The sequence below is a fragment of the Dromiciops gliroides genome, chromosome 6 (assembly GCF_019393635.1).
Source record: "Dromiciops gliroides isolate mDroGli1 chromosome 6, mDroGli1.pri, whole genome shotgun sequence".
In the NCBI taxonomy this organism is placed as follows: domain Eukaryota; kingdom Metazoa; phylum Chordata; class Mammalia; order Microbiotheria; family Microbiotheriidae; genus Dromiciops; species Dromiciops gliroides.
The window spans coordinates 91929432-91956724 of record NC_057866.1 but is presented as its reverse complement, the minus strand read 5'-3'; the positions used below and the strand labels follow the sequence as shown (position 1 = coordinate 91956724).

The 27293-nt window shown below is 40.9% G+C and overlaps 1 protein-coding gene across 1 annotated transcript in view; it reads right to left on the bottom strand.

Moving 5' to 3' along the window:
- CPZ (carboxypeptidase Z) overlaps positions 1–21755 on the bottom strand; it is a 59474-nt gene extending 37719 nt beyond the window's left edge. Inside the window, exons 1-4 of the mRNA XM_043971943.1 lie at positions 21641–21755; positions 11421–11453; positions 6545–6919; positions 5683–5895 (exon numbers count right to left, since the gene is read on the bottom strand). Coding sequence (XP_043827878.1) covers positions 5683–5895; positions 6545–6919; positions 11421–11453; positions 21641–21737 — 718 coding nt within the window. The 5' untranslated portion in view covers positions 21738–21755. The remainder of the gene's footprint in view (positions 1–5682; positions 5896–6544; positions 6920–11420; positions 11454–21640) is intronic.
- Positions 21756–27293: the final 5538 nt, after the last annotated feature.

Sequence of the window (27293 nt, the reverse complement as noted above, 5' to 3'; positions counted from 1 at the left end):
GCAGGTGCTGAGAAACGAAGGAGTGAGATTTGCTAGCTAGCTGACCAAGGGTAAGTCATTTAACTTCCCTGTGCCTCAGCTTCCTCATTTGTAAAATGAGGGGGATCATATCTGATGGCCTCTAACGTTTCTTCTAGCCCTAAATCCATGATCCCACAAAGGAGAACAATGAAATGGGAAGCAACCAAATGCCTCAAATTATCCCCACTTGGCAAATGTGAACATCAAAGACTCAGGGTATCTAAAGAACTTGCCTAAGATCAAGACTAGGGCAACTACTTGAACTCAGGGAAACTGACTCAAGGGCTATTTGACATGCATGGAAATCAAGTTTGCATCTGGAGAACATCTGCTGAAAATTCCATAAGCCACTATAAACAGAAATATCTTAGAAGGGGAAAGGAATAAAAAATGATTTCTGCAATATATTTACAATTTAAGAAGATGACTTGAGATGGGTTGGAAGCTTTAAAAACAATACGCAAAAACATTTATCCCCAATTTCTTACCCTGCTGTATAAGGAACAAGACCCAGCCAGGGAAACCTAAAGAGATCTGATAAAGCAAAAGCATTTGAACGAAACAAGAAACTCACCTATCTGAGAATCCATGCTGAGCAAAAGGCAAAGGAGTAAAGAACAAAGGAAGTTTAGACATTCAGAGCATAATTTCCCATTTTTTCCTATAATACCTCAGTACTCTAACAATATCCATGAGAACAACTAAACTACATAACTAAAAAAATACTCTGATCCTTCTCCATCTCCTTCTTTAGCTCCTGTTCCTGCTCTTGCCCTCTAACCATGAGAATTCTCCATGACTCTGAGCTCAGTTATCTTTCTTTGTTCTTCACACTTTCTCCTCTGGAGATGTCAGTTCCCATGATTTCAATGAACACATCCATACAGGTGATTCTGAAATCTGTCTATTCACCCCTGATTTTTCTTCTGACCTTTTTGGTTCTGCATTTTTGGCTGCTTTTTGGACACCCCACCTAGATATCCATCAACTGGGAACGAATGCTATTGAAATGATCATTTCTCCATCCAAACTGTTTCCCTTTCTTCATTTCCATATTTCTGTTGATGGCACCCAGATTCTCTCAATTACCCAGACTTGTAACCTCAGATTCATCCTCTATTCTTTCGCATAGCTAATTAGTTGTGAAGAATGGGCAGTGGAAAGCACATGGTTTCTGGAGTCAAAGTACTTCTATTAAATACTTAGTTTGCTTTTATACCCTTGGACAAATCTCTTGAAAAAAAGCTTCATTTCATCATCTAAAAAACAAAGGAGTTAGACTAGACAGCTTCTGGTGTCCCTTTCAGCTCTATATTTGTATTGTTTCTACTGCCAGAAAGTCTCTCATGCCTCTCCCTCCCTCCAGAAGGCTGGTTCTACCGTAGTAGTTCAGACCTTCATCACCTCTTTAATGAACAACTTTGATAGACTCCTTATTGGCCCTCCTGTCTCCAACTGTCTCCAAACCTTCTCTCTCTCTCTCTCTCTCTCTCTCTCTCTCTCTCTCTCTCTCTCTCTCTCTCTCTCTCTCTCTCTCTCTGATCCATTCTTTTTTTTTTTTTTGGTGAGGCAATTGGGGTTAAGTGACTTGCCCAGGGTCATACAGTTAGTAATTGTTAAGTGTCTGAGGGCAGATTTGAACTCAGGTCCTCCTGAATCCAGGGCCGGTGCTCTATCCACTGTGCCACCTAGCTGCCCTGCTCTGATCCATTCTGAACAAGCTTCAAGAATAGAGGATGCAGGGGGGCAGCTAGGTGGTGCAGTGGATAAGGCATTGTCCCTGGATTCAGGAGGACCTGAGTTCAAATCTCCCCTCAGACACTTGACACTACCTTTGTGAGCTTGGGCAAGTGACTTAACTCTCATTGCCCCCCCCCCCCAAAAAAGAATAGAGAATGCAGAAACAGCATGAGACTAGGAGTCAGGAGATCTGGGTTCTAATTCTGGCTCTGTCACTAACCAGCTTTGTGACCTTTGACAAATCACCAATCTCTGTTTCTCAATTATGGAGTTGTACTAAATGATCTTTAGGAGGCAAAATGGAATAGTGGAAAGAGGGTTGGATTTGAAATCAATGGAGGTAGGTTTGAATCCAGGTTTTGCTACTTCTAAACTTTGTGACCTTGGACAAGTCATAGCCTCTCTGAACTTTAATTCCTCAACTGTCAAATGATAAGGTTGGATTACATAGGCCTTCAAGGTCTCTTCCAGATCAGAATCTATGATACTAGGACCAGCTCTAATATTGGATGACTTCCTAATGCACACTTCCAATAGCATTATTCCACTACTGCTAACCTTCACAGGTTCGCTTTTGCTGAGGGGTTAAAATATGAGAAAAATGACCATTTCTGTATTGTGTGTAATAACTAGCTTTTGATTTAGGACCAAGGTTTTACCCCTTTTCTACTTCCTCATCCAGAAATCAACCAGTATGGGAAATTTTCATCATAATTTACCCAGCCAGTAAGACTAAGATATAATCAAAGGCAGTAAGGAAATTCTCAGTTTAGGTGCATGGGTGGATTCTTTGTCATTGTGTCTATTCAAACAGGCCTGGGAAAATGGAGATTCTCCCTTTTGTCACATGGGTGATATGGAAATTCATAAATCTCTTAGACCAAGATTTGGGTGCTCAGTGTCAAGTATCTCAAGCCCCTCATTGGAATAAGCCCACTTCTCATTATAATATTCATTCTCTCATTACTTGTTAACCAATCAGATTTGATTTTCACCCTCAGGTGCACCCCCTTTTCAAAAGACTTTATAAATATCAAAGGTTTGACAGGCTCACTCTCTTTGCTTCCCAAGGGGACAATGAGCCTGTTTACTTGACTGCTTTTTAGATGTAGTCAATAAAATTGATTTTCATTTATCCAGAAACTCTGTCTCTCAGAAATATTCAACCATCACAAATAAAATTCCCTAAACCTAGCCCCATGAGTTTTTCCTTGATCACCTCCCACTGGATGTGAGTTCTCCCTTTTCTATAAAATATTATAACACCTGCTGTCTGTATCCATCTGGCACATAGCACATTTAGCCTGGTGCTATTAATTACCTTTCCAAATGTGGATGTCTTTCCTCCTCAACTAGACTGAGTACCTATAAGACAGCAACTGTTTTTCCCAGGTCTTTGTATGACTCAAAGTACCTAGGAAAGTGCTGCCTGTATAGCACAGTGCTTAAGAAATATCTATTGATACCTGCTTTTAACCTTATCTCTTTTTAAACTCACAGAATCTCAGGGCCAGAAAAGACTTTGGAGAGCAATTAGCCCACTTCTGATGATGTGACACTCACTACTTCAAAAGGTAGTTCATACAAAATGGGAGAATATAGCTTTCTATATTCTGTTAAGAGATGCCTATGTCAAACCTTGGAAACTCAGATCTACTTAATAGATCAGTGAATGATTGTTTATGTAATGGTGGTTTACTCAATTCTCCTACTTTCCATGTCAATTATTCTTGAAAAACTCATTGAAACTAGGTAGAAATAATTGCTCATCATACCAGCTCAAATTTTATAGCACTTTGAATAATTGTACATATATTACCCTGTTTCATCTTAATAACCTATGAAGAAGTGCTCTTGGTATTTCTATTTTACATATGAAGAAACTGAGGCATGGAGGTGTTATGTAACTTGCCTAGAAACACACAGGAAGCATGTGAGAATAGATTCAAAAATAGGCTATCATGACTTCTGGTCTAGTGACTTATCTACTATACCATGATTAAGCATATAGAACAATTATTACTAACTGATTACAGTTGGGTTTTTAAAACAGTGTCTACTTAACATGAAGTATGGTTTTGACAGTTATCCAGTTAATGAAATCAGTATATCCAGACTGAATAACTCAGGCTCAAATAAAATGACAATATGTACCAATACTTTATATTGGTTACAATAACCCCCTTATGTGCATATACTGCTTACAAAATACTTCACAGAATCTCAGTTATAAGAGATCTCAGAGATGACCCAGGTCAACTCCTACCTGAAAAAGGATCTCCACCCCCTCCCCAGGGCTTCAGTAAAAGAGATACATCAATATACTATTGTTTAGAGCTGTAAACTGGCTCAGTCATTCTGGAAAGCAATTTGGAACCATGCCCCAAAAGTTATGAAACTATGTGTACCCTTTGACCCTGTGAGTCTATGCTCCAAAAGAGATCAAAGAAAAAGGAAAAGCATTGATTTGTACAGAAATATTTATAACAGCTCTTTTTGTGTTGATAAAGAATGAGAAACTGAGGGGGTGCCCATTAGTCAAGAAAGACTGGTAGATGAATGGGATGGAATACTATTTTGCTGTAAGAAATGATGAAGAGGATGGTTTCAGAAAGACCTGGGAAGATTTCTATGAACCAATTGACAGTGAAATGAGCAAAATCAGAAGATCAAGTTATACAATAATGATAAAGAAAACTCCCCCCAACTTTGAAAGCCTTAGGAACTGTCATCAGTAAAATGACCAACTGCAATTCCAGAGGGCTCATGATTAAGCCTATTGCTTACTTCCTAACCAACAGGTGATTGATTCAAAGTGAATTTTAAGACGTTTATATCTCTATTTTGGGGGCAGGGCCAATGAGGCCATCTGTTTTACCTGGTTCTCTATTTTATAATAGGGGTTTTATTTCTCTTCTTTTCTCAGTGGATGGGAAGAGGGAAAGGAATCAGATTTTATTTTATTTTTTTGAGTGAGGCAATTGGGGTTAAGTGACTTGTCCAGGGTCACACAGCTAGTAAGTGCTAAGTATCTGAGTCTGGATTTGAACTCAGGTCCTCCTGAATCCAGGTCTGGTGTTCTATCTAGTGCGCCGCCTAGCTGCCCCAGGAATCAGATTTTAACTGATTTAAGAAAATAAAACTAAATTAAAAAAATAAACCCCTCTATGATAGCAAGTGCTGATCCATCCATTACCAGCTAGTACATAGTGAAAACAGGACTCAAACACAGGTCTCCCAATGCTGAGTTTGGGCTCTTTCCATCACACCATACCAAACTGACTGTTTCAGAAAGCAATAATGATCACATCAGGCACAAGAAATCAAACCTTCATTTTACTTTGTACTTTAGAGGTCTTAATAAGGTTCTTCAATTCAGAAACATTTTAAGTTGAGGCAGTAGCCCTGTAAACGCATTATAAGAATAAAAAGTCCCGAGTTTTGGCATAGATAGTATGGTCTCATAGAAAGGTCATGAGAATCTGAGTCAGAGCATGGGATTCAAGTCCTGGCTTTGGCATTTATTAAGTGGACGATCTTGGTGAAGTCATTTAACTTAGGGCTGAGCATTTCTTTTATAACATCTAGTGGTTGGGCTAAATGACCTTTGAGGTCCCTTTGAACTCTATATCTTTGATCCTATGACTCTCTAAGAGATGACGTTTGGAAAGAGCAGTGGATTGGAAGATCTTAAGATAGTTCCTTAACTCATAGGAACTAAATATCCTCATCTGTAAAATGGGAGTAATAAGGTATTAATCTCTACCGCCATGTGAAGTTGCTTTGATGGAGAATGAATATCTCACAAAGCTACAGGAATGTGAGCCACCACTCTTATTATTTTCCATTAAGACAAGCAGCATTCTCAGACCCCTGCTATAATGGAGCTCGCTTATCCATGAGAAATGTTCTCAGGCTTACGTAATTCATGTTGTCCAGGTCGACTTGAAAACTCAATCACAAGAAGATCCTTCCCTTCAAAGCTGCGGCCAATGCTGTAGGTCTTGGCAATATGAGAGCATCGGGAAGCTGTCTTCTTCAGCACTCTCACCATCTGTGGGTAGGAGTGGTGAGCAAACTGGATGAATGTGGAAGACATGTTGGAGGGCAGCTCTTCATTCTCATCTATGCTTCCTGTGAAAATAGAAGGAATGGGACATCCTGTGTGAGGTGGGGCAGGTCAACTTCAGCTTTCTGAGCCTCGGTCGGTGCTCTCTTCTGCAAAATGAGGGGGTCAGCATAGAAAATCCTTGTCAGTGCTCTATGTTCTACAGCTACCCAAAATTCTCTGATCTAAGGTAACTTCCATCTCTAACATTCTCTATTCTCATGTCCCTTCCCATCTCTAATATTCTCTGTTGTAAACTCCCTTCCATTTCTAATATTCTCTATTCTCAGCTCGCTTCCATCTCTAACATTCTCTGTTCTAAGGTCCCTTCCAGCTGTCACATTCTATTTCCTGAGATCCCTTTCCACCTCTGACGTGTGTGTGTCCTTTGCTTTTAGAGGCAACTAAGTGATACAGTGGATAGGCCTGGCTTCAGGAAGACCATCCAATTTCAGGGACCCTCTGCATAGATCTAGCAGGCCCTGGACCCCAGGTTACAAAACCTCTGATCTCATCTAATGAACTCATTTTACAGAAATTACTTTCTCTTGGCCACCCATTAAGAGAGAGGCAGAAGAAAGTCCTGGGTCTACTTTTCCCATTTGACATATTTCAGCTTCCTAGAAAAACAGAATGAATTAAAGTAGCTTCATGACTGTAGACCCGCATATTCACCTCTCAATTTTTCTAAGGGGTTATAACACCCTTCCTCTTCACTGACAAAGAAGCGATCACAGTCCAGAAAGTAGGGCCAGGCCATGTCAATCCCGTCAAAGGCAGGTTGGCAACTTTTCCTCAGGCTCTCACAGATGTGCCGACAGGGCCTCAGAACTCTGCCTCCATCACATCGAGGAGCAAGGATGGAGCAGCCCAGGAACCTGAGGTCTGGGTTACATTCTCCTTGGAGCAAGTTGTGAATAACACTCAAGAGTATGTACTCAGAGCTGAACTCAACCACCTCCCGGGACTTCTGATCTAGCAGGTTGGGATAGGAAGTCTTGTTGTAGAATACATCATTGCAGTACAGAAGATCAAGATTCACGCATTTGGCTGCAGAAACAAGAAGAAGTGATCAATGAGGGGAAGAATAATCATTATAACATCCCAGGATGCTAGAGCTAGAAAGAGCCATAGCATAAGGAATGTCAGGGAGGAAGCAGTGGTATGTCAGTAAATGTTTAACAACCAGGTGTCTGAAAAAAAGTATATACAACATATTTTTAAGTTTAATCTGCATTATTAAATTTTCTCCATCACTTTCTTAGGTCTGGACAGTCAACAACAACAAAATCAAGTCCTGATTTGTAGCATTTGCTGATTTCCAAGGTATAAATGCTTACAAGGAACATTTAACAACCAGTTCTAGAAAGCAACAAACTATGTGCTATCTCCAGTATGCCCTTGGATGAAATGGACTTTAATATTTGTATGTAGAATTTCAGAGATGAGAGGGACTTTAGAACCTGAAACAGAGACTAGGAAAGAACTTTGAGCCCTAGAATGTGTAAGGGGGGTTTTGAAAGATCCCCCAGGTTAATTAAGCCCCGTAAAGGCCACCAATCTGTAAGGGCCAAATTTAATATAGTAAGAGTTAATTGGGAGGCTAGATGCAATATTATTACTCAGAAAATAATGGGGTACCTCTAGGTCCCGAGCCTCCTCTCTTCCATACTGCCCCCTCTTCAACTGTTTCTCCCAGACTGATAAGAAACAAGATTAAAAAGCTTCTTTTCAAACAAACAAACAAACAAAAGAACACCACAGGGTTTATTGATGGGAAAAAATAAGGACAAAGAAAAAAGCAGGAAATATGACCTCTAAACTTGCCCACCAAACTCAGCTGCTTCCAGTTTCACTCTCTCTATCCCCCTGCATGTCCTCATTTAACTCTCTCACCTGCAGCGCTCTCTCTCTCTCTCTCTCTCTCTCTCTCTCTCTCTCTCTCTCTCTCTCTCTCTCTCTCTCTCTCTCTCTCTCTCTCTCTCTCTCTCTCTCTCCCCCCCCCATCTCCTCCTCTCTTTCCTCTACCCCCTGCCCAGAATAAGAAACCTTTTTCTCACAGGAAACCTGGGCCGACCACCCACACACCCCAAGCTAATTTGTTGGTACCCCTAGGGGCAGCGCCTGAGCCTGGCTTGGGCATGGGGTTTCCTTGTATACCCCCTGCTTGGCAGAGGGAGCCGGGGCATGCCCAGGGCAGAGGGACCCGTGCAGGGTGCACCTGAGGCTTTCTAATTTTAGCCAAAGATGGGGTCCCCAAATCCCAATCAATTCTTACAAATGTCAGAAGGGACCCCAGAGGCCTTTTTGATTCAATCCCCTTGTTTTACAAGGGAAAATAGTGTGGTTCAGGGAGGTGGAGTGATTTTTCTGAAGGTCACACGGGTAACAAGTAGCAGAGGCTAAACCTGAGGAATGTGCATTACTATGACTGTAAACTCTTTGAGAGCAGAGACTCCCTTTAATCAAAAATGTTTATTTTGCCCATCATCTTAAATTGTACTATACATGTATAAAGGACTGAAGAACTGAATACATGAAAGAATGAAAGCATGAATTAATGGTTGGATTGATCTGGCTGAAATTTATTTTAATTGAATTTTATTTAATTAGCAAATATTATAGAACACTAAATTAAAGTGGAAATTCACCCTTTGTTCTGTTACTATCTTGCTCATTAATGTCAGGTAATTCAATTAAATTCAACAAATATACAGAGCACAGCTAGATGAAACAGTGGATACTCATCTTCCTGAGCTCAAATCTGGCCTCATACATTTACTAGCTTTGTGAACTTGGACAAGCCACTTAACCCCGTTTGCCTCAGTTTCCTTATCTGTAAAAGAAGCTTTGGAAAAAAATGGCAAACTACTCCAGTATCATTGCCAAAAAAAAAAAAAACCCAAATGGTATCATGAAGAGGCAGATATGACTGAATAGCAACAACCCCAAAATATAGAGAGTACTGTGGTAGGGGCTGGGAGAATTGCAACATTTAGACAGCACATGGTCTCTGCTCTTGTGGAGTTTACAGTTTAATAGGGAGGCAACACACAAACACAGACAACTATACCTTATACTGCCTAAGGGTATCAGATACAAATATATGCCTATATATGTCATATACAAACAAATACATCTTGGATTATATAAGTTTATAAGAGGTCTGGGAACAAGTTTTATGTGAAGTTGGAGAAGGAAGGGTTTTTAATGTCTGGTAGAATCAGGGAAGATTTCTTGAAAGATATTGCAAAGATCTTTAAAAGACTGGTAGGATTTCCACAGAGTAATGGAAAAAAGACATTCCCTAGATAGAAAGAGCCCAAGTGAGGACATCTAGCCAGAAAAAAAAATGTGGGACAGGTTGAGGGAACAGATAATGGTTCATGTTCACTGAAACCCAAAGTGAGTGGTGGGGAATACTATTAGATTGAGTTGAAAAGGGAAGCTAATGCCAGATTGAGGTGGTCAGACAACCTTGAATCCCGGGCAAAAATGTTTGAATCACTGAAAATAATAGGGAATCCAATGAAGGATTTGAAATATAGCAATGACAGATCTATTCATAAGGAAGCTCATTCCAGTAGTGGCATGAGAGATGGTTTATAATAGAGATGGGGGAGGGGAGGTAAGGGAGGAGCATTTGTTAGGAGGCTGTTGTGAATAATGAAGACAGGAGCTAATGAGAATCTATGATGGTAAGTTGCCCTCTCTGGACCACAGTCTCTTCATATGTAAGATGAATGTTGGACCAAATGATCCTCAGTCTCCATTGAGCAAGCTCTTTCTGGCAGATCATCCAAACAGCACATCCATACCCACAAACACTATGTGTCCAATAACCTCCAATACATTTCTTGTAAACTCATTAAACCCGAGCTGTCTTTTGCCAAGCAATGACACAGGAACAAACAACTTTCTTCATTTCATAGCCCATTTGCTTTGAATTCTTACAAAGGCTCCGATCAAATATTGTGATAAATTGCCTAGATCCCATCACCTTCTCTGGCATTCTAAATTAGGAAAAAGCAAGAGCCTCGTTTATATAGTTACAAGATTAACATCAGAAAAAAAAAAGCAATGGTTTGTTTGCTTGTTTTCTCTCCAGACTAAGAAGAGAATTAGATTTGATTACTGGGCATAGCTACTAATTATCTCTCTTTAGAAAATAACAGGATTGTGTGGTAAACAGAATAAGCAGGCTAAGGATGTTTGAATGTCTGACTCAGTACATCCTGCAACCTCCAATTCTCCTAAGGTCTGGAGGCTCTAAATATCTAAATAAATCCTGAAGTGGGGGAGAGAGGAAGAAACAGACAGATGTAGCTGGAGATTGAGAGGGATAGAGATGCTATTAATGATATTGAACAGGGAAAAGACTTGGGATTTCAATGCTATAGGAAAATCCCCCTTGAGAAAACTCTACCAAATCAGGTTGGTACCTTCTTTGAAGCTTATAGTCTTAACAGTATTGCCTAGAACACTGAGATATTAAGCATCCTGCCCAGGGTCGCATAGTCATTATGTGTCAGAGGTGGGGCTTGAACCCTGGTCTTCCTGGATCTGAGACTATGTAAAAATCTACCGTACTACACTGCCTCTTATTAGAAACACAGAGAGAGACAGGGAAAGGGGGGTGCTGGCAGGGGAGGGAGGGAGAGAGGAGGAAAAGGAAAAAAGGAAGGAAGGAAGGAAGGAAGGAAGGAAGGAAGGAAGGAAGGAAGGAAGGAAGGAAGGAAGAAGGGAGGGAGGAAGGAAGGAAGGAAACTATATAGACAGACAAAATTAATATAGTGGAACTGGAAATAGCCATATCCTGCTACTGACCCCATCAATAAAGCAGGAAGGGTGAAATTGGGGGACTGAGCTAAATAAATTCATTCTGAGATCAGGGAGAAGGGCTTACAGATCTCTGGCAACACTTCAGTCTGGGATACTTCCATTCACCCAGTCTCTCAAGTTCAGAACTGTAGAATTATGAGGGGAAGATCTCCTTTTCCCTTACCTATCCTGGCCATCAGTTATCAAATTCTGGGAATTATGACCATACATCTCATGTTTATCCTTTCCTCTCTGGTCCAACTATTATTCTCTCTATGCCCACAATGATCTCCATCTGGACCATTGCAAGTTTCCTCCAAAAGATTTTCCCATCTCTATTCACCCTGACATCCACCTCCAATCTACTTTCATGTTGCTGTCAGGATACATTTTCTTACGCATAGATCTGCAGTCATGTCATTCCTGGCATTTGAGGCCTCCACAACATGATGCTTCCCTGTCTTTCTTGCTTTACATCATAATCTCCACCACATCAAACAATCTATTCACAAAAAGCATTTGGAGGCTGGAGTTCAGATCCTGTCTTTGCTATTTATAGAACTACCCATGTGGCCATGGTCAAGTCCCTTCACTTTTCTACGATCCAGTTCCAACTCCATAATACTAGCATGTTGTTCTAGATCTCTAGGTCTTTCAATGCTCTAAAAACCAAAGATCTACACACACACACACACACACATTCACACATATGAATGTATGGATACTGTACCATTTTCTGCAGTTGGGGAACTGTGGCATTCTCCTGAAAATAAAGGAAAAGGGAAATTAATGATTCATTCATCATTTTTTAAAATTCATGCATTCAACAAATATTAATGAACACACAAAGGAAAAGAACTGGAATGGGGACTTGGATTCTAGTCCTGCTCTTAACTCTGTGAAACAAACCATGGGAATCAATCAATCAATCAATTACCAAGAAGTGAGTAGAGCACTGGATTTGAAGTGAATAAGACCTGGATTCAACTTCCTCCTCAGACTCTTATTAGCTGCCTGAGACTTATAAAGTTACTCAACCTTTCTGAGGCACTTCAGTGCGTCATCTGTAAAATAAGAAGGGTTGGACTAACTGTCCCCTCAGGTCCCCTTGCTTTTAAATCTCTGATCTGCTAAGTCCTTCTAGTTAGAAGGTGCTGAGCACACTGCATTGCTATTTGATGTTTAGTATCTCTTTTCTCCAAATTCTAATACTCTAGAAGATAGATTGATGCTCTTTGGATGCCTCCTTGTGACATGGAGATGACTCCACCTCTCAAAGACTATCAGTGGATCACAAACTCTGATAGATTAGACTAAATTGAAAAGGCTCCATGTAGGGGCCACTGGAGCACTTTACATTTGTTTTCAATGGACCAGCCAAGATCAGCACAAAGACACTTATCATTAAGGAACTGGCCACCGAGGGATGCCTTTCTCTAACAACAGGACCTCAAGAACGATGTCTGCTAATGTGCAGAGTAGCTTTGATCAGCACTAGAAGAGGGAGCCCCCTTGGAGGTGAAATCAGGGATCCATGAAATACTAAAGTGTTGCAGGTATTCATATACACTCTTGGTGGAACTATAAAGTGGTCCAGCCATTCTGGGAATCAATTTAGAATTATGTTAAAAAATATGCTGAAATAAATATCCATATCCTTGGACCCAGAAATGGTAATATTACCAGGAGTTTCCATATATACCAAAATATTTATAACACTACTTTTTTTGAAGTAAAAAACTATAAACAAGGCAGATACCCATTAACTGGGAAAATGTCTGAACAAATTATAGTATGTAAATGCAATGGAAGAGAGCATGGATTATTCATGGGTTGTATTTGAATCCCCAGTGTCTTAGTACTATGTTTACCATGTTATTCAGTAGTTTTCAGTTTCAGTTCGGGTCTTCATGATCCCATTTGGGATTTTCTTGGCAAAGATTTTGGAGTGGTTTTCCATTTCCTTTCTAGCTCATTTTACAAATGAGGAGATTACCCAAAAAGGTTTAAGTAACTTCACCAGAGTCACACAGCTGGGAAGTATCTAAGGCCCGATTTGAACTCAGGATAACAAGTCTTCCTAACCCTAGGCCTAGCACTCTATCCGCTGCATCACCAAGTTTCCTGTTTTGGCGTATAGAAAGTTCTTAAAAATACTTGCTAGTTGATGACTTGCTCCATGGTAAAAGATGATGATTAAAATACAGAGAAGCATGTGAAGACCTATACAAAATGAGACAGAGAGAAGTAAGCAGAACAAGAAAAGCATAAACAATGATTACTATAGTGTAAATGCAAAGAACAACAGAACAATTAGAACCAAATGCTATTAAGTCAAAGGACCAAGACTGGCCTACCAAAAGAGGTGCACTTCTTCGTAAAGGATAGTGTACTTCGGATAGGGAACACTTGCATATAATATAAGACTTGTTTGATGTATTGGTTAATTTCCCTGAACTGTTTTATTTTTTCTAATGCTCATTATATGTTATAAGTGTCAGCTCTCTCAGAGTGGGAGGGGTATAATAGAAAATGGAGATACTGTAAAAAACAATGATATTAACCTTTTTGAAAAATCAGTTTAAAAAATAACCATGTCTTAGGGCTATATGAGACCTTAGATTCTTTAGTCAAGGCCCTTCATTTTAGAAATAAAAAAACTGAGGCCCAGAGAGGAGATAGGACTTACTCAATAGTAGATAGAGTACATAGAGAATCCAGAATTCAAACTCAGTACATGATTGAACTAGGGACAAGCAATACAGTGATGAGAATAGTCAACATGAGTCCCTTTTTTAGTGTTATTTCATTCTATTCCCCTTCCTAAAATCTTCATTTTTGTCACATTGTCCAAACAGCTGTTCTCCATACATGACATTCAATCTCCCACCTTCACACCTTTGCACACATGGTCCCCAGTGTCCAGAATGCACTCCCTCTTCTGCTTAGTAGAATCCCTAATTTCTTTCAAAGCCCAGCTCAAGCCCATCTCCTAATATGAGGCTTTTCTTTGTCTCCCAGCTCTTACTACTTTCTCTGTGAAACTACTTTGTATAAATTTTGTATTTACTTGTTTGTGTCTGAGCTATATCCCCATTAGAATGTAGGCTCCTTGATGGCAAGTCTTTATTTTCCCCATTGTCCTCAGCCACTAGCACAGTGCCTTGCACATAGTGGGCACTTAACAGGTTGTTAAATGGAATTAAGGTTAGCACCTTGTAGTTTGAAAGATCTCAAGTTACTTACTTGACATTATTATAAATGCAACTTTTAAAAATTGACAATATGTCCAAATATGAATAACCTCAGAATTATTAAATTATTTCATTTTCTTACCTAAACATGAAGAACCTCAGAATTACTGAAGAACTTCATTTTCCACATTTTCTAATTCAATTCAGTTGAATGCATTAATAATACATTGATGAGGAGGGAGGAAGACATACTTGTGAAATGAAAAACAAACTATACTTATAGTCAGGAGACCGGTGTTCAAGTTGTAGAAATCCTACTAGCAGCATGTCTGTGGTCAAGTCATTTCTCTCTCTCTGTTCCTCCCCCAGGAGTCTCTTTTAATTAAGACATCATTCTGAAAAGGATAAAGTCCGATCTCACCATTATGTAATGTGAGGCTTGAGTGAGCTAATGCATATAAAACGCCCTCAGACCACTAAAGTGGAATGTAAAGGTCAGGTATAATTGTTATGGCTGCAGTTGTTGTCATGTTATTATCTAGTGAATCAAATGAGAGGTGACAATTTCCTCTCTTCCCACCCATTAGGCATAAACATTCTCATGGGCATATGTTAAGTGTGAATTTATTGGGTAAATCAGCTTATTTTAGTCTATGAGTCACCGACACTTAGGACATTAAACAGTGCCAGACATATGCTAACAATGGTCTAATTTGGAACTTGAACAAACTATGACAAAAATCAATACTTTGGAAGAACCAAAAACAGAATAGACAAGGGCAGCAATGCTGTGTGTGGCACTCTTGCTTCCAACTTTAACACTCTCATGGGAGCAAAATGGGAAGAACAATTAGCATCTGTCAAACAAGGGGCTTGCTTAGACCACATGAGCGCCAAGTTCCCTAATGTTCTAAGGAATCTCACATTTCTATGTTCTGAGGATCCCCTCTAGCTTTTGTGTTCTAATGAATCTGACATTTCATGTTCTGAGGTCCCTTCCAGTTCTAGTGTTCTAAGGAATATGGCATTACGTCTTTTAAGATTACTTCCAGATTTGATGTTCTAAGGAATCTGATTTTCCATGCTCTAAGGTCCCTTCCAGTTCTGATGTTCTAAAGAATCTTACATTCCATGTTCTGAGGTCCCTGCAAGCACTGGTATTCTATGGAATCCAATATTCCGTGTTCTGAGGTCCCTTTCAGACACTCCATGTTCTGAGGAATTCTCTAGCTTTGATGTTCTGTGGAACCTGGTCATGGTCTAAGGTCCCTTCCAGATCTAATGTTCTAAAGAATCTGGTATTCCATCTGGTATTCTGAGTGAGGTTCCTTCCAGGTCTAACATTTTCAATGCTGTGCCCTTGGACCTCCTCCAGCTCTAGTAGCTTCAAAGAGGAAGATCTGGGTCTAACACAAAGGAAAATTGCCTAGCAATTGGAGGTGTCTGAAGGTGGAAGAAGTAGGCTTCAAGGTGGGTTCCCTCTCACTGAAGGTCTACAAGCAGAAGCTGGATGACCACCTATTGAAGATGTTGTAGAAGGGATTCTAGGTCAGAAATTATCCAAATATTCTCTTCTTGAAGCAAAATATTCCAACATCTTTCAACCATTTTATATGGTCTGTTCTCAAGTCCTTTCATTGTGATGGTCATTCACCTCTAGATATGCTTCTGCTTGTCAATACCCTTCCTAAAATATGGCATCCAGAAATGACCATAACATGCCACATCTGGAGCCTTGGCTGACCAGGCCAGAGGGCAGCAGAACCAGCACTTCCTGTGTTCTGGACTCCCAGAATTGGTCAAGATGGGCCTGTGAGTCCTTTTCAGTTCGGAGAGTCTGTGTTCTAATGTTAAATCTAGCTAAAACATTCTAGAATTACATGAATTTAAAGTCAGAAAAACTAGGTTTAAATTCCCACATGTCTATAGGGTCTCCAAGGACTCTTCCAATTCTAAATCCTATAGGCTCATTGCTTGTGTGGTTCAGGTAAGTCACATCCCCTCTCTGAATAGAGGGCAGTGAATGAGCCCTGAATTTAGAGTCAGGGGACCTTCTTCTGAGCCAGTTTTCTAGACTGTAAAATGATCCTCTGAACGGAACTTAAACTATTTATCAAGGACAAAGCCTTGTGCTCTTCTTCAGTTTAGTCTCTGGGTCTCAAGACCCAGATGATGGGTCTTTTACTTTTTGATGATCTTTTACCATGAGTTGGACCATAAGCATTAAAGCAATCCATTTCATTAGTACAAAGTATCTAAGATCCAGAAATACCACTTCCAGGCTTATATCTCAAAGATGTCTCCAAAAGGAGAAAAAGACCTAATTGTACAAAAAGTTTTCTAGCAGCTCTTTTTCTGGTGGCTAGGAATTGGAAATCAAAGGAATGAGCATCAATTGGGGAATGGCTAAACTGTGATATATGATGGTGATGGGACATTATTGTGTTATAAGAAATGACAAAGCAGGATGACTTTAGAAAGGCCTGGAAAGACACATATGAAATTATGTATAGTGAAATGAGCAGAACCAAGAGAACATTGTACACAGAGACAGCAATATTGTTTAATGAAGAAGTGTGAATGACTTGACAATTCTCAATAACGTAATGATCCAAGACAATCCCAAAAGACTATTGATGAAACATACTCTCCACCTCCAAAGAAAGAACTGATGTTGATGGAAAACAGACTGAAGCATGCTATTTTTCACTTTCTTTCATTTTTTTCTTTTAAACAAATTTTCTTGTACAAAATGTCAAATATAGTAATGTTTTACATAATTGTACATGTATAACCCATATTTTATTGCTTGCTGCCTCAGGGAGGAAGGAAGAGAGGGAGAGAAGGGGGGGTAAAATTGGAACCCAAAACTATAAATAAAAATGTTTATTACATTAAAAATATGGATTATGCAAAAAAGAAATAGGCTTAGGATCATGAAATTCAGAGCTCAAAAAGAGTTAGCTAACATCTATTGTTATTACGTCATTTAAGTCAGTTGTGTCCAACTCTTCATAACCCCACATGGGTTTTTCTTGGCAGTGGTTTGCCATTTCATTATCTAGTTTATTTTACATATGAGGAAACTGAGGCAAATAGGGTTAAGTGAATTGTCCAGGGTCACACATTTAAGGGCAGATTTGAACTCAGGACAATGAGTCTTCCTCACTCCAGGTCCAGTGCTATACCCATTGTTGATCTAGCTGCTTCTTTTTTTCTTTTTTGCAGGGCAATGAGAGTTAAGTGACTTGCCCAGGGTCACACAGCTAGTAAGTGTCGTGTCTGAGGACAGATTTGAACTCAGGTCCTCCTGAATCCAAGACCAGTGCTCTATCCACTGCACCTCCTAGCTGCCCACCTAGCTGCCTCTTTAACTAAGGTTTTACTAATGTAGATACTGGGTCAAAAACATGGAGTTAGCCAGTCCTGCTTTCCTCCATCCTGGTCAGACAAATCTAGATAGACAACTGTATTCAGCTCTGGATGCCATATTTAACTTTAAGAAGATCATTGACAAGTGAATACCATCTGAAGGAAAGTAGCCAGTAAAGTGATATGAAAACAAGTCATTTGAGGAATGGTTAAAAGAATTGGGGATTATTAGGCTGGAGAGGACAATTTTTTTTTATTTTAGTGAGGCAATTGGGATTAAGTGACTTGCCCCGGGTCACATAGCTAGTAAGTGTTAAGTGTCTGAGGCCGGATTTGAACTCAGGTACTCCTGACTCCAGGGCCAGTGCTCTATCCACTGCGCAACCTAGCTGCCCCTAGAGAGGATAATTTAAGGACACAAATATCTGAAAAGCCATCACATTGTTTTGCTTGGTTCCAAAGGACAAATCTAGAATAAGGAGAGGTACAGGCTACAGAGAGTTACCTGTTACATGAAATAACTACCTACTGATGAAAGTTCTCCAGGGTGCAATAGGCTGTCTTGGGAATCTGGTAGAGGAGAATCATGCACTGAGTTGGGGTTGGACTAGAAGCCCTTTGAGAAGTCTTATACCTCTGGAAATCTATGATTTTATGTTGTGTTAATAAGAGAGTTACATTAGGCAAATGGCTTCTAATCTGGGTTCCCTGGACCCCAAGGGGTATTTGGATAAATTGAAGGATGTCCATAAACTTGGTTGAGGAAAAAAGGGTTTTGTTCATTTGGGTTTTGGGGGGTTTTGTGGGGCAAAGAGGGATAAGTGACTTGCCCAGTGTCATACAGCTAGTAAGTGTGAAGTGTCTGAGGCTGGATTTGAATTCAGGTCCTCCTGAATCCAGGGACAGTGCCCTGTGCCAGCTAGCTGCCCCCCCTCCAAAGTTCTTCTGATGTAGATAATCTATGACGTTTAGCTCTGGCATTATAATTCTTTAACTTTTTGAAGTGTTTCACTCTGAACACCAGGTGGCGTTGCTGTTAGCAGTTAAGGGCCCTATTTCATCTGAAATATTGAAAATTATAGAAGCTCTGAAACTTTCAGAGTTGGAAAGAACCATGGGTCATCTCTTCCAAATTGCTGGAATTCTGTCTAAAGCATTCCTAACAATTGTTTATCTAGTCTACTCTTGAGCAACTCCAGTCACAAGGAGTTTAGGGACAGTCATTGCCTTGTTGGACAGCTCTAATCGGATTACTTATATAAAACTGAAACGTGCCTGCACCATTGAATCATGCATCGAGAGCTGGAGGGAACCTTAGAGATCATCTTGCCTAATACCTTCATTTTACAGATGAGGAAACTGAAATTCAGGTGACTAGCCCAAGGTCATACAATGAGGCTGAGCTAAGATTCGCCCCCCCCCCCAGAGCAATATTCCTTCTTTTGTATCATTCCGTCTCTTAACATGCATTCATTGGCCCTAGTTCTCTCCTTTCTGACCAAATAGAATGTCATTAAATTATAGATTTCCCCACCTAAGGCTTAGAGGTAATATAGTTCAACGCAATAATTTTATGTATGGGGAAACTAAAACCCTGAGAAGTAACAGGACTTGCCTAGGATTGCATAGCTAGCAAGAGACAGACCTGGAGCTAGAATCTATACTTCCCTATTGCTGGTTCTTTTCCCTTCACTTTTTTTTTCCTTTTTTGTGTGTGAGGCAATTGGGGTTAACTTACTTGCCCAGGGTCACACAGCTAGTAAGTGTCAAGTGTCTGAGACTGGATTTGAACTCAGGTCCTCCTGAATCCAGAGCCAGTGCTCTATCCACTGTGCCACCTAGCTGCCCCCAGCCCCTTAATTAGCCTTTGTGTCTGATTTTTTTCTTCTAGTTTTTCATAATTTCCTCTGCCCCCACCCCCAACTCTTCTCTTTTATAGGTGAAATGTACCCAGTGCTTTTACTCAGTCTTGGATATGATATGGTTTCTTTCCTCTCCCCATCCTGTACACCCTCTTCTGGACACACTCCAGCTCGTTCATAGTTACATTATTTCTTTTTAAAAACCAAAATATTGGAACTGGAACTGTTAAAATCTTGTCTCCTATTGAAAATCTCCCATAGTGGAAAAATCACTACCTCATATATTGTTGGGCAGCTCTAATGAGATAGTAATATTTTGTTAAAATTTGTCTCCTTATGTTTACTTATCAATCCTAGGTCTCCCCTCAGATGGCCAAATAGATTGTCATAGAATTATAGTTTTCAGAGCTGAAAGGAACCTTTGTAACAATATAATCCAAATCCCTATTTTTAGGTTATATGCTGAATTTTATATTAATTGAAAAAATTATTCTTCAGGCTTTCTTAGCATAAACAGTTATTAGGCAGAGAGACAAGATTTCCCAGAGTTGGTCACTCCGTATTGGGAAGTTAACACTTTTCAGCCTGAAAGCAGATTATCTTGCTAATAAATGATCCCTAGAAAGCATAATCCACTGGACCAAATAAGACAAGTCTCCTGAAAGAATTCATGATCAGTGGCAATGTGTAGATCATTCAACGTGTGTTCATTTGAGGACCTTTTAATGATAGCATCTCTGTGAAGAATGGATCTCAAGAAGCCTTAGACCATATGATCACTAAAAAGACATCAAACTATGTAATTTCCATGACAATCTAAAGAGTTTTTATACTTATTATTCATAATCATGGAATACTAGAGTTGAGAAGGACATTAAAACACAGAGTATATAATGTTAGGATGTAGAATCTTTATGCTTCTATGTTCTTACATGAAACAAAGAAATTAAGTAAAGAATTTCACCAGGGATATCTTGGACCAAAAGAAAGTAGTCTTTTGGGGAAAGAAAAAGTTACAGCTGATGAATAGTCCCTAACCTCCATTGGTCTCCATACAATGCTGTTCTCCACACAATTTCAAAAGAATTAGAAGTTTCCCACACACAAGCATACTTTTTGGCCCCCATTATGGATAATTTAGTGAGGTACATGAAAAAGAAAGCCATAGGATGACTGCATTGGAGGGTGACATTCTGCACCAATGAGTTCATTAGCCAACTGGATAAAATCACAGTTCAATGGAATCACTGAAGGAATAACAACAGGAAAAGAACTTTGGAAATTGAAAGTCAGAGTTAGAACATAGAATGTAGGAATTGGGAAGGGTGTTAGAACCTAAAATGTCAAGACTGCAAGAGGCAGTAGAATTTCAAATAACATGGCTGGAAGAGACCCTAGAAAATTAGAGATAGTAGGGAAATTAGAACCTAAAATCTTAGACCTGGGAAGGAATTTAAGAGAACAGTCTATTAGTGGTGCCAGGGTACCTAACTAGATATTATCTTGTTCAGTCACCTCATTCTTCCTTATATTCTATTTTCTACAGAAAGAACTTGAATTCCTGAATTTATTGGGAGGAAGCTGAAGTCCACAGACAGGTTAGAGTTTGTGGTAGACAAGGTAAAACCTAGATCTTCTGGATCCCAACTAAGTGCATTTTCTTTTATTACATTGTACCTTTCTTTGTTTAATTCTAGGTAACATAAATCTTCAGCATTTGCCTAGAAAGGCAACTCCTTCCCATGTTTTCTGCCCTTCTCAAACCCCAAAATGGTTGTCAGTTTCATATCCAGTCCCTGGAAAGTCCTATAGGACCCCACAACCACCAACAAAAGACTATTCTCCCGCTAATGCCCACCTCAGGCTAAATCTCCCCCCAATCCCAAAGCCAATCTCAATCTGTACCCTCCCCCCAATCATCCCCCTATATATACAGCAGTGTTATCTGGAGACCTTAGGTAACTTCATTCTTTCTGGTGGATCAAAAGTTACCAGACTCAATACCAGGCTGACCAGTGTTCCTGGAAAGGCAAGGAGGAGCGATTTCCCAACACCCATCCCCCTCCTTACAAACACATAGACAAGACATATGGTCCTGACCTAGCCAACAGAGGCGGCCTCCCAGCCATACGTGGCTAGAAGCCACCCCTTCACGGTTCGTAGCCCACCCCCAATCCACCACGTGGCTACACAAATGGCCCTGATATAACCAGCAGAAGTGGTACCCCAATTAAATGACCTCTACCTAACTCCCCAGAGCTAAGGAAGGAACGTTCTGTGCAGCCTCAACTTTGCCTCCCACCCCCAATTAAGTTCTCAGCTCAGTAGGGCGCTCTGTCCAGTCTCTTTTTAAAAGACATTCCAAAGACACCCCCCCCCCCTTCCCCGGACTGCGCCCTGCAGAATCCTTAGAGGGGCTAAGGTAACTTATTTTCCTGTCCCTTGATGTGTGGCCCCCTTCTCCCCAGAGGGCTTCTATCTCCCTTAGGGGCCAAAGGACGTGGCAGTGCCCCCTCTCTTACCGATGGTGTCCTGATCGGGCTTACAGCGGGGGCCAGCCGCCGTTAGCCGGGTCAGAGAGCCGAGTAACAGGAGCGGGAACGGGAAGGATGGCCACATGGGGGGCGCCCTTTGTCCGCTGCGGCCTCAACAGAAAGCTGTGATGTGGCACTGGCTGTTGTGCGCTCCCCTCGCAGATTCTTGGAGCCCCGCAGCCTGGCCCAGCCCGTCCTCCCCTCCCCTCTGCTCCCTCCCCTCAGCTCCCCCCACCCCCCACCTCCTCCTGCCTGCCCTCCTTCCCTCCCCGCACCGCGCTGCGCCAGGGGCCAGAAGCCCAGAGAGGGAGGACGGATGCTCTCACTTTATGGGATCTTAGCGCTGAGAATCAGATTACAGTTGGCAACTCGGCCGCCCCTGCTTCTTAGAAAGGAAAAGGGTGGGGGGTGGGGGTAGTATGAAAAAAAAAATGGGTCTGGAAGAGAAGAGAAAACAGATAAACATTGCTCCCATTCCTTTCATTGTCTTCAGTCTTTTAAGTGAGTTAGAAACTTGGGCCGTGAGGGAGAGCCTCTGAGAATATCCCTGAGACAGATGTTGAAAGGTCTTGAGTGGAAGGGATCTGGAGGAGAGAATTAGAAACCTTTAAAGAGGAAGGAACAGGGATTTACAACTGAACGTGAGCTTGGAGATCGCTGGGTCCAAATGCCTTGTTTTACAGAGGAGACAACTCAGACCCCAAGAGGTTCACTGATTGAACCGGAGTCACTAAGAGGAATTTGAATTCAACTCCTCTGACTCCAAATTCAGGACTCATTCAAATACAGAAAGCCACCACACTTGTGAATTTCTTCTGTCAATGGCCTACTACTGACATCTCCGCTGTCAGATCCACAGCCTTTCCTCCTTGACCACTCTACAGCATTTGACACAGTTCATCTCTTGCCAATCGTTCTCCTCCTTTGTCTTAGCTGCTCTCATCTATGCTGGTCTCTCTGGAATTGTTTGAGCTCCTTTTTCCGGTTCATCATCCTCTTCCCACCACCTGAGTAGGTGCCTTCTTCAAAGTCTAGATCCTTTTTTCCCCTGCCTCTAAATTCTTTTCCTTGACAACCTCATCCATTCTCATGGCTTCTGTTAAAGCTTCTACGGAGATGAGTCCATACCCATAAAGCCAGCTCCAACCTCTCCCTCTCTCCCCTCAACTATTCCTATATTTCCAGTTGCTGGCTGCACAGCCTACTTTCCTTTTCCATCGACATTTGAGACTCCTAGCCTCCATAGCATTATAACCTTCTAAATCCTTCTAAACGTGTTCTTGCTTCAACTTAGCCTCCAGGTTGATAGCAATTCCTTCCTCCCAATAACTTAGAATGGAAGCCTCAGAGGCAGCCAGATTCAGTGGAAAGAATGTGGAATTTGAAGTCACTGTACCTGAGTTTGAATTCTGCCTTTGCCAATAATTTACTACCTGTGTGCCCTGGGGAAAGGCATTGAATTTCTCTGGGCTTCATTTTCCTCTTTTGCAAAATGAGAATTTTGGATTACATGACCTTCCAGCTCTAATTTTATGATCTGGTGAGCTTTGACTTCTTTCTGTCTCACCTTCTGCTTTCAATAACTTGCTAATTTCCAACTCTAACTACTCTAGTCCAGACCCTCCTTTCTTCTTGGCTGGGTTCTTTTAATCACTTCCTAATTTGTTCTTCTGTCTCCTCCCTCTCTACTCTGTCCCTCATCCAGCTAGCTAGCTGCCTGAACGATTTCTCTAATGCACAGGGAGGAAATAACCATTCCCCTACTTCAGTGCCTCCCTATTTCTTCCAGGATAAAACACAAACTTCTAAGTATGGCATTCAGAGCCCTTCACAAACTGGCTCCAATCTAGCTTTCCATTGGTACTTCACTCTACTTGTCAGCCAAAACGGACTATTAGCTGTCCCCTACTCTTGTTTTGTACTCACTATCCTGCTTGCTGCATTCGGGCAGACCATCAGCACCTCCACCATGCCTGAATTGTACTCCCTCCTTATTTCTACCTCTTGAAATGATTTTCTTCCTTTGGAGACTCATCCCAAGTGCCACCTTCTCCACATGTCCTACTCTGACTTACCCCTCCCCAAATGAAAGTATTCTCTCATTCCTGTCATTTTCTTCTTTGTTCCTATCATGTTCTACTAAGAACCAAACTTATTTCACTACCACCCACTAGAGTTACATTATGTGTTTCTTGAAAGCCAAAGCCGTCATTTTTCATCCTTCTATCCTCAATGCCAAGTCTAGTGCCAGACACATGGAATGGAATGAACAGAATGGAAGAGGTGGAACTTAGGTCACAGAGTGTTAGATCTAGAAGAAGTCTCAGAGCATAAAATGTAAGACTTGGAAGGGAACTTTGAGATCAACTGATCCAACCCATCATTTTACAAATGTTAAAACAGAGACCCAGAAAAAAAAGAAAGTGACTTGTCTGAGGTCACAAGACCTTGGCAAAGCCAAGACTTGAGCATAGATCTCTTTCCTCTCAAATTAATATTCTTTCTCCTGCAGCAGAAAAAACTTCTCCTTCTTTCAGTCACAGACCCAGCAAATGTGCAATTTCTTCTTCAATTCTGTAAGCGCTTGTTTATAAGCACCTACAATGTGCTGTCATGTAAGCTGGTGTCCTCTAGTTAAGAAGGACATTGAGGGGGGTGGAGCCAAGATGGCGGAGAGGAAACAGCAAGCTGCCTGAGCTCTCCTTCTGTTCCCTCAAAAAGGACATTAAATCAAGCCTCTGGACGGATTCTGAACCTACAGAACCTTCAAAGAGACAGAGAGACACAGTCTTCCAACCAGAGATAATTTAGAAGACTTCAGGAAAAGGTCGGTCTGACTCGGGCAAAAGGGAGGCCCAGTGCAGGGCAGCAGCCCAGCGACGAGGGGGTCGGGGCAAGTCACCAGGAGCTGCAGGCCACAGCCGAACAACTGAGGCCCCTGGAACCTGGCTCAAAAAATCTGGTGGCCAAGAAGATCAGTGGAAAAACCTACCTGCACCAGTGGAGAGGGCAAGTTGCCAGCGGTAGGGCCACGAACAGGATAGGCGCGACCAGGCACAAACACGCAGCGTGCTTAGACAGGAAGTGCAGGGGGGCGAAATGCATATACTATAAAGGCCTCAGAGTAAAAAGCCGGTCACACAGCACCTATACCCCTGCACAAGAAGCCCAAAACAGGGACCCTGGTGACCCTAGAGCAGACCTCAACTTAAAAAATAAATAAATAAATAAGCTGCAATAATGAGTAAGAAGCAAAAAAAGAGCCCTCTCCATTGAGAGCTTCTGTATCAATAGGGAAGAAGCCAACGCAAACTCAGATGAGGACAATACCCTCAAATTGCCTACATGTGAAGCCTCATGAGGGAAGGTGAATTGGTCTCAAGAACAAAAAGCCTTCCTGGAAGAGCTCAAACAGGATTTCAAAAATCAATTGAGGGGCAGCTAGATAGTGCAGTGGATAGAGTACTGGCCCTGGAGTCAGGAGTACCTGAGTTCAAATCCGGCCTCAGACACTTAAAACTTACTAGCTGTGTGACCCTGGGCAAGTCACTTAACCCCAATTGCCTCACTTAAAAAAAAAAAATCAATTGAGAGAGGTAAAAGAAAAAATGGGGAGAGAAATGAAAGCAAAACAAGAAAACCATGAAAAAAGAATCAGCAGCTTGGAAAAGGAAGCACAAAGATTGACTGCAGAAAACAATTCCTTAAAAAATTCATCTGGCCAAATGGAAAAAAAAGTGCACAATTTCACTGAAGAAAACAATGCCTTAAAAAATTCATCTGGCCAAATGGAAAAAAAAGTGCACAATTTCACTGAAGAAAACAATGCCTTAAAAAATTCATTTGGCCAAATGGAAAAAAAAGGTGCATAATCTCATTAAAGAAAACAATGCCTTAAAAAATTCATCTGGCCAAATGGAAAAAATAGGTGCATAATCTCACTGAAGAAAACAATGCCTTAAAAATTAAAATTGGACAGTTGGAAGATAAGGAATCCATGAGACACCGGGAATCAGTCAAGCAGAATCAAAAGAATGAAAAAATAGAAGAAAATGTGAAATACCTCATTGGAAAGACAACTGATCTGGAAAACAGATCCAGGAGAGACAATTTGAGAATCACTGGACTGCCTGAAAGCCATGACCAGAAAAAGAATCTAGACACCATATTCCAGGAAATTATTAAGGAGAACTGCCCTGATATCATAGAATCAGAGGATAAAATAATCATTGGAAGAATCCACCGATCACCTCCTGAAAGAGACCCCAAAAGGAAAACTCCAAGGAATATTGTAGCCAAATTCCAGAATTATCAGGTGAAGGAGAAAATACTCCAGGCAGCCAGAAAGAAGCAATTTAAATATCATGGAGCCACAGTCAGGATTGCTCAGTACCTGGCAGCTTCAACATTAAAGGACCGCAAGGCTTGGAATAGGATATTCCAGAAGGCAAAGGAGCTTGGATTGCAGTCAAAAATCTATTACCCAGCAAAAATGTGCATTCTCTTTCAGGGGAAAAGATGGACATTTAATGACATTGGGAACTTTCAGTCATTCCTGACGAAAAGACCAGAACTGAATAGAAAATTTGATCTTAACATACAAGACTCAAGAGAAGTTTAAAAAGGTAAACAGAGGGGGAAAAAAGGTTACTCAATTAGGTTAAACTGTTTATATCCCTACACGGGAAGATAATACTCATAACTCTTAAGAACTGTAAATGTATTTGGGCAGAGAGAAGGACTTTACACAGAGGGTATAAATATAAATTGTCTTTGATGTGATGATACAAAGAAAACTAAGGGGTTAAAAAGGGAGTCTATGGGGAGGAGAGGAAAGGGGAAGTGGAATGGGGTGAATTATATCATATGAAGAGGTGAAAAAAAACCTATTACAATAGAGGGAAAGAAAGGAGGGGTGAACATTGTTTCAACCCTACTCTCATTAGATTTGATTCAAAGAGGGAATAACATATACGTTCATTGGGATAAAGAAACTTAGCTCATTCTTTAGGGAAGCAAAAGGGGAAGGGAGAGGGGGGGACTGATAGAAGGCAGGACAAAAGCAAGGGAGGAAAGAGGAAAGAAAAGAGAGGGTGTGATAAAAAGGGAGGGCAGATTGGGGGAGGCAGGGGTTAGAAGTAAAACATCGGTGAGGAGGAATAGGGTGAAAGAAGGGGGGAAAAGTACAAAGGGGGCAAATAGAATGGAGGAGAATAGACAGTCAGTAATAATAACTGTGAATGTGAATGGGATGAACTCTGCTATAAAACGCAAGCGAATTGCAGAGTGGATTAAAAACCAGAATCCTAAAATATGCTGTTTACAAGAAACACATTTGAAGCAGAGAGATACACACAGAGTAAAGGTAAAAGGCTGGAGCAGAATATATTATGCTGCAGCTAAAGGAAAAAAAGCAGGAGTAGCAATCCTTATCTCAGACAAAGCGCAGGCAAAAATAGATCTCATTTAAAGAGATAAGGAAGGAAATTACATCTTGCTAAAAGGTACTATAGATAATGAAGTAATGTCAATATTAAATATGTATGCACCAAGTGGTATAGCATCCAAGTTCTTAGAGGAGAAGTTAAATGAGTTACAAGAGGAATTAGACAGTAATACTATACTAGTGGGGGATCTGAAT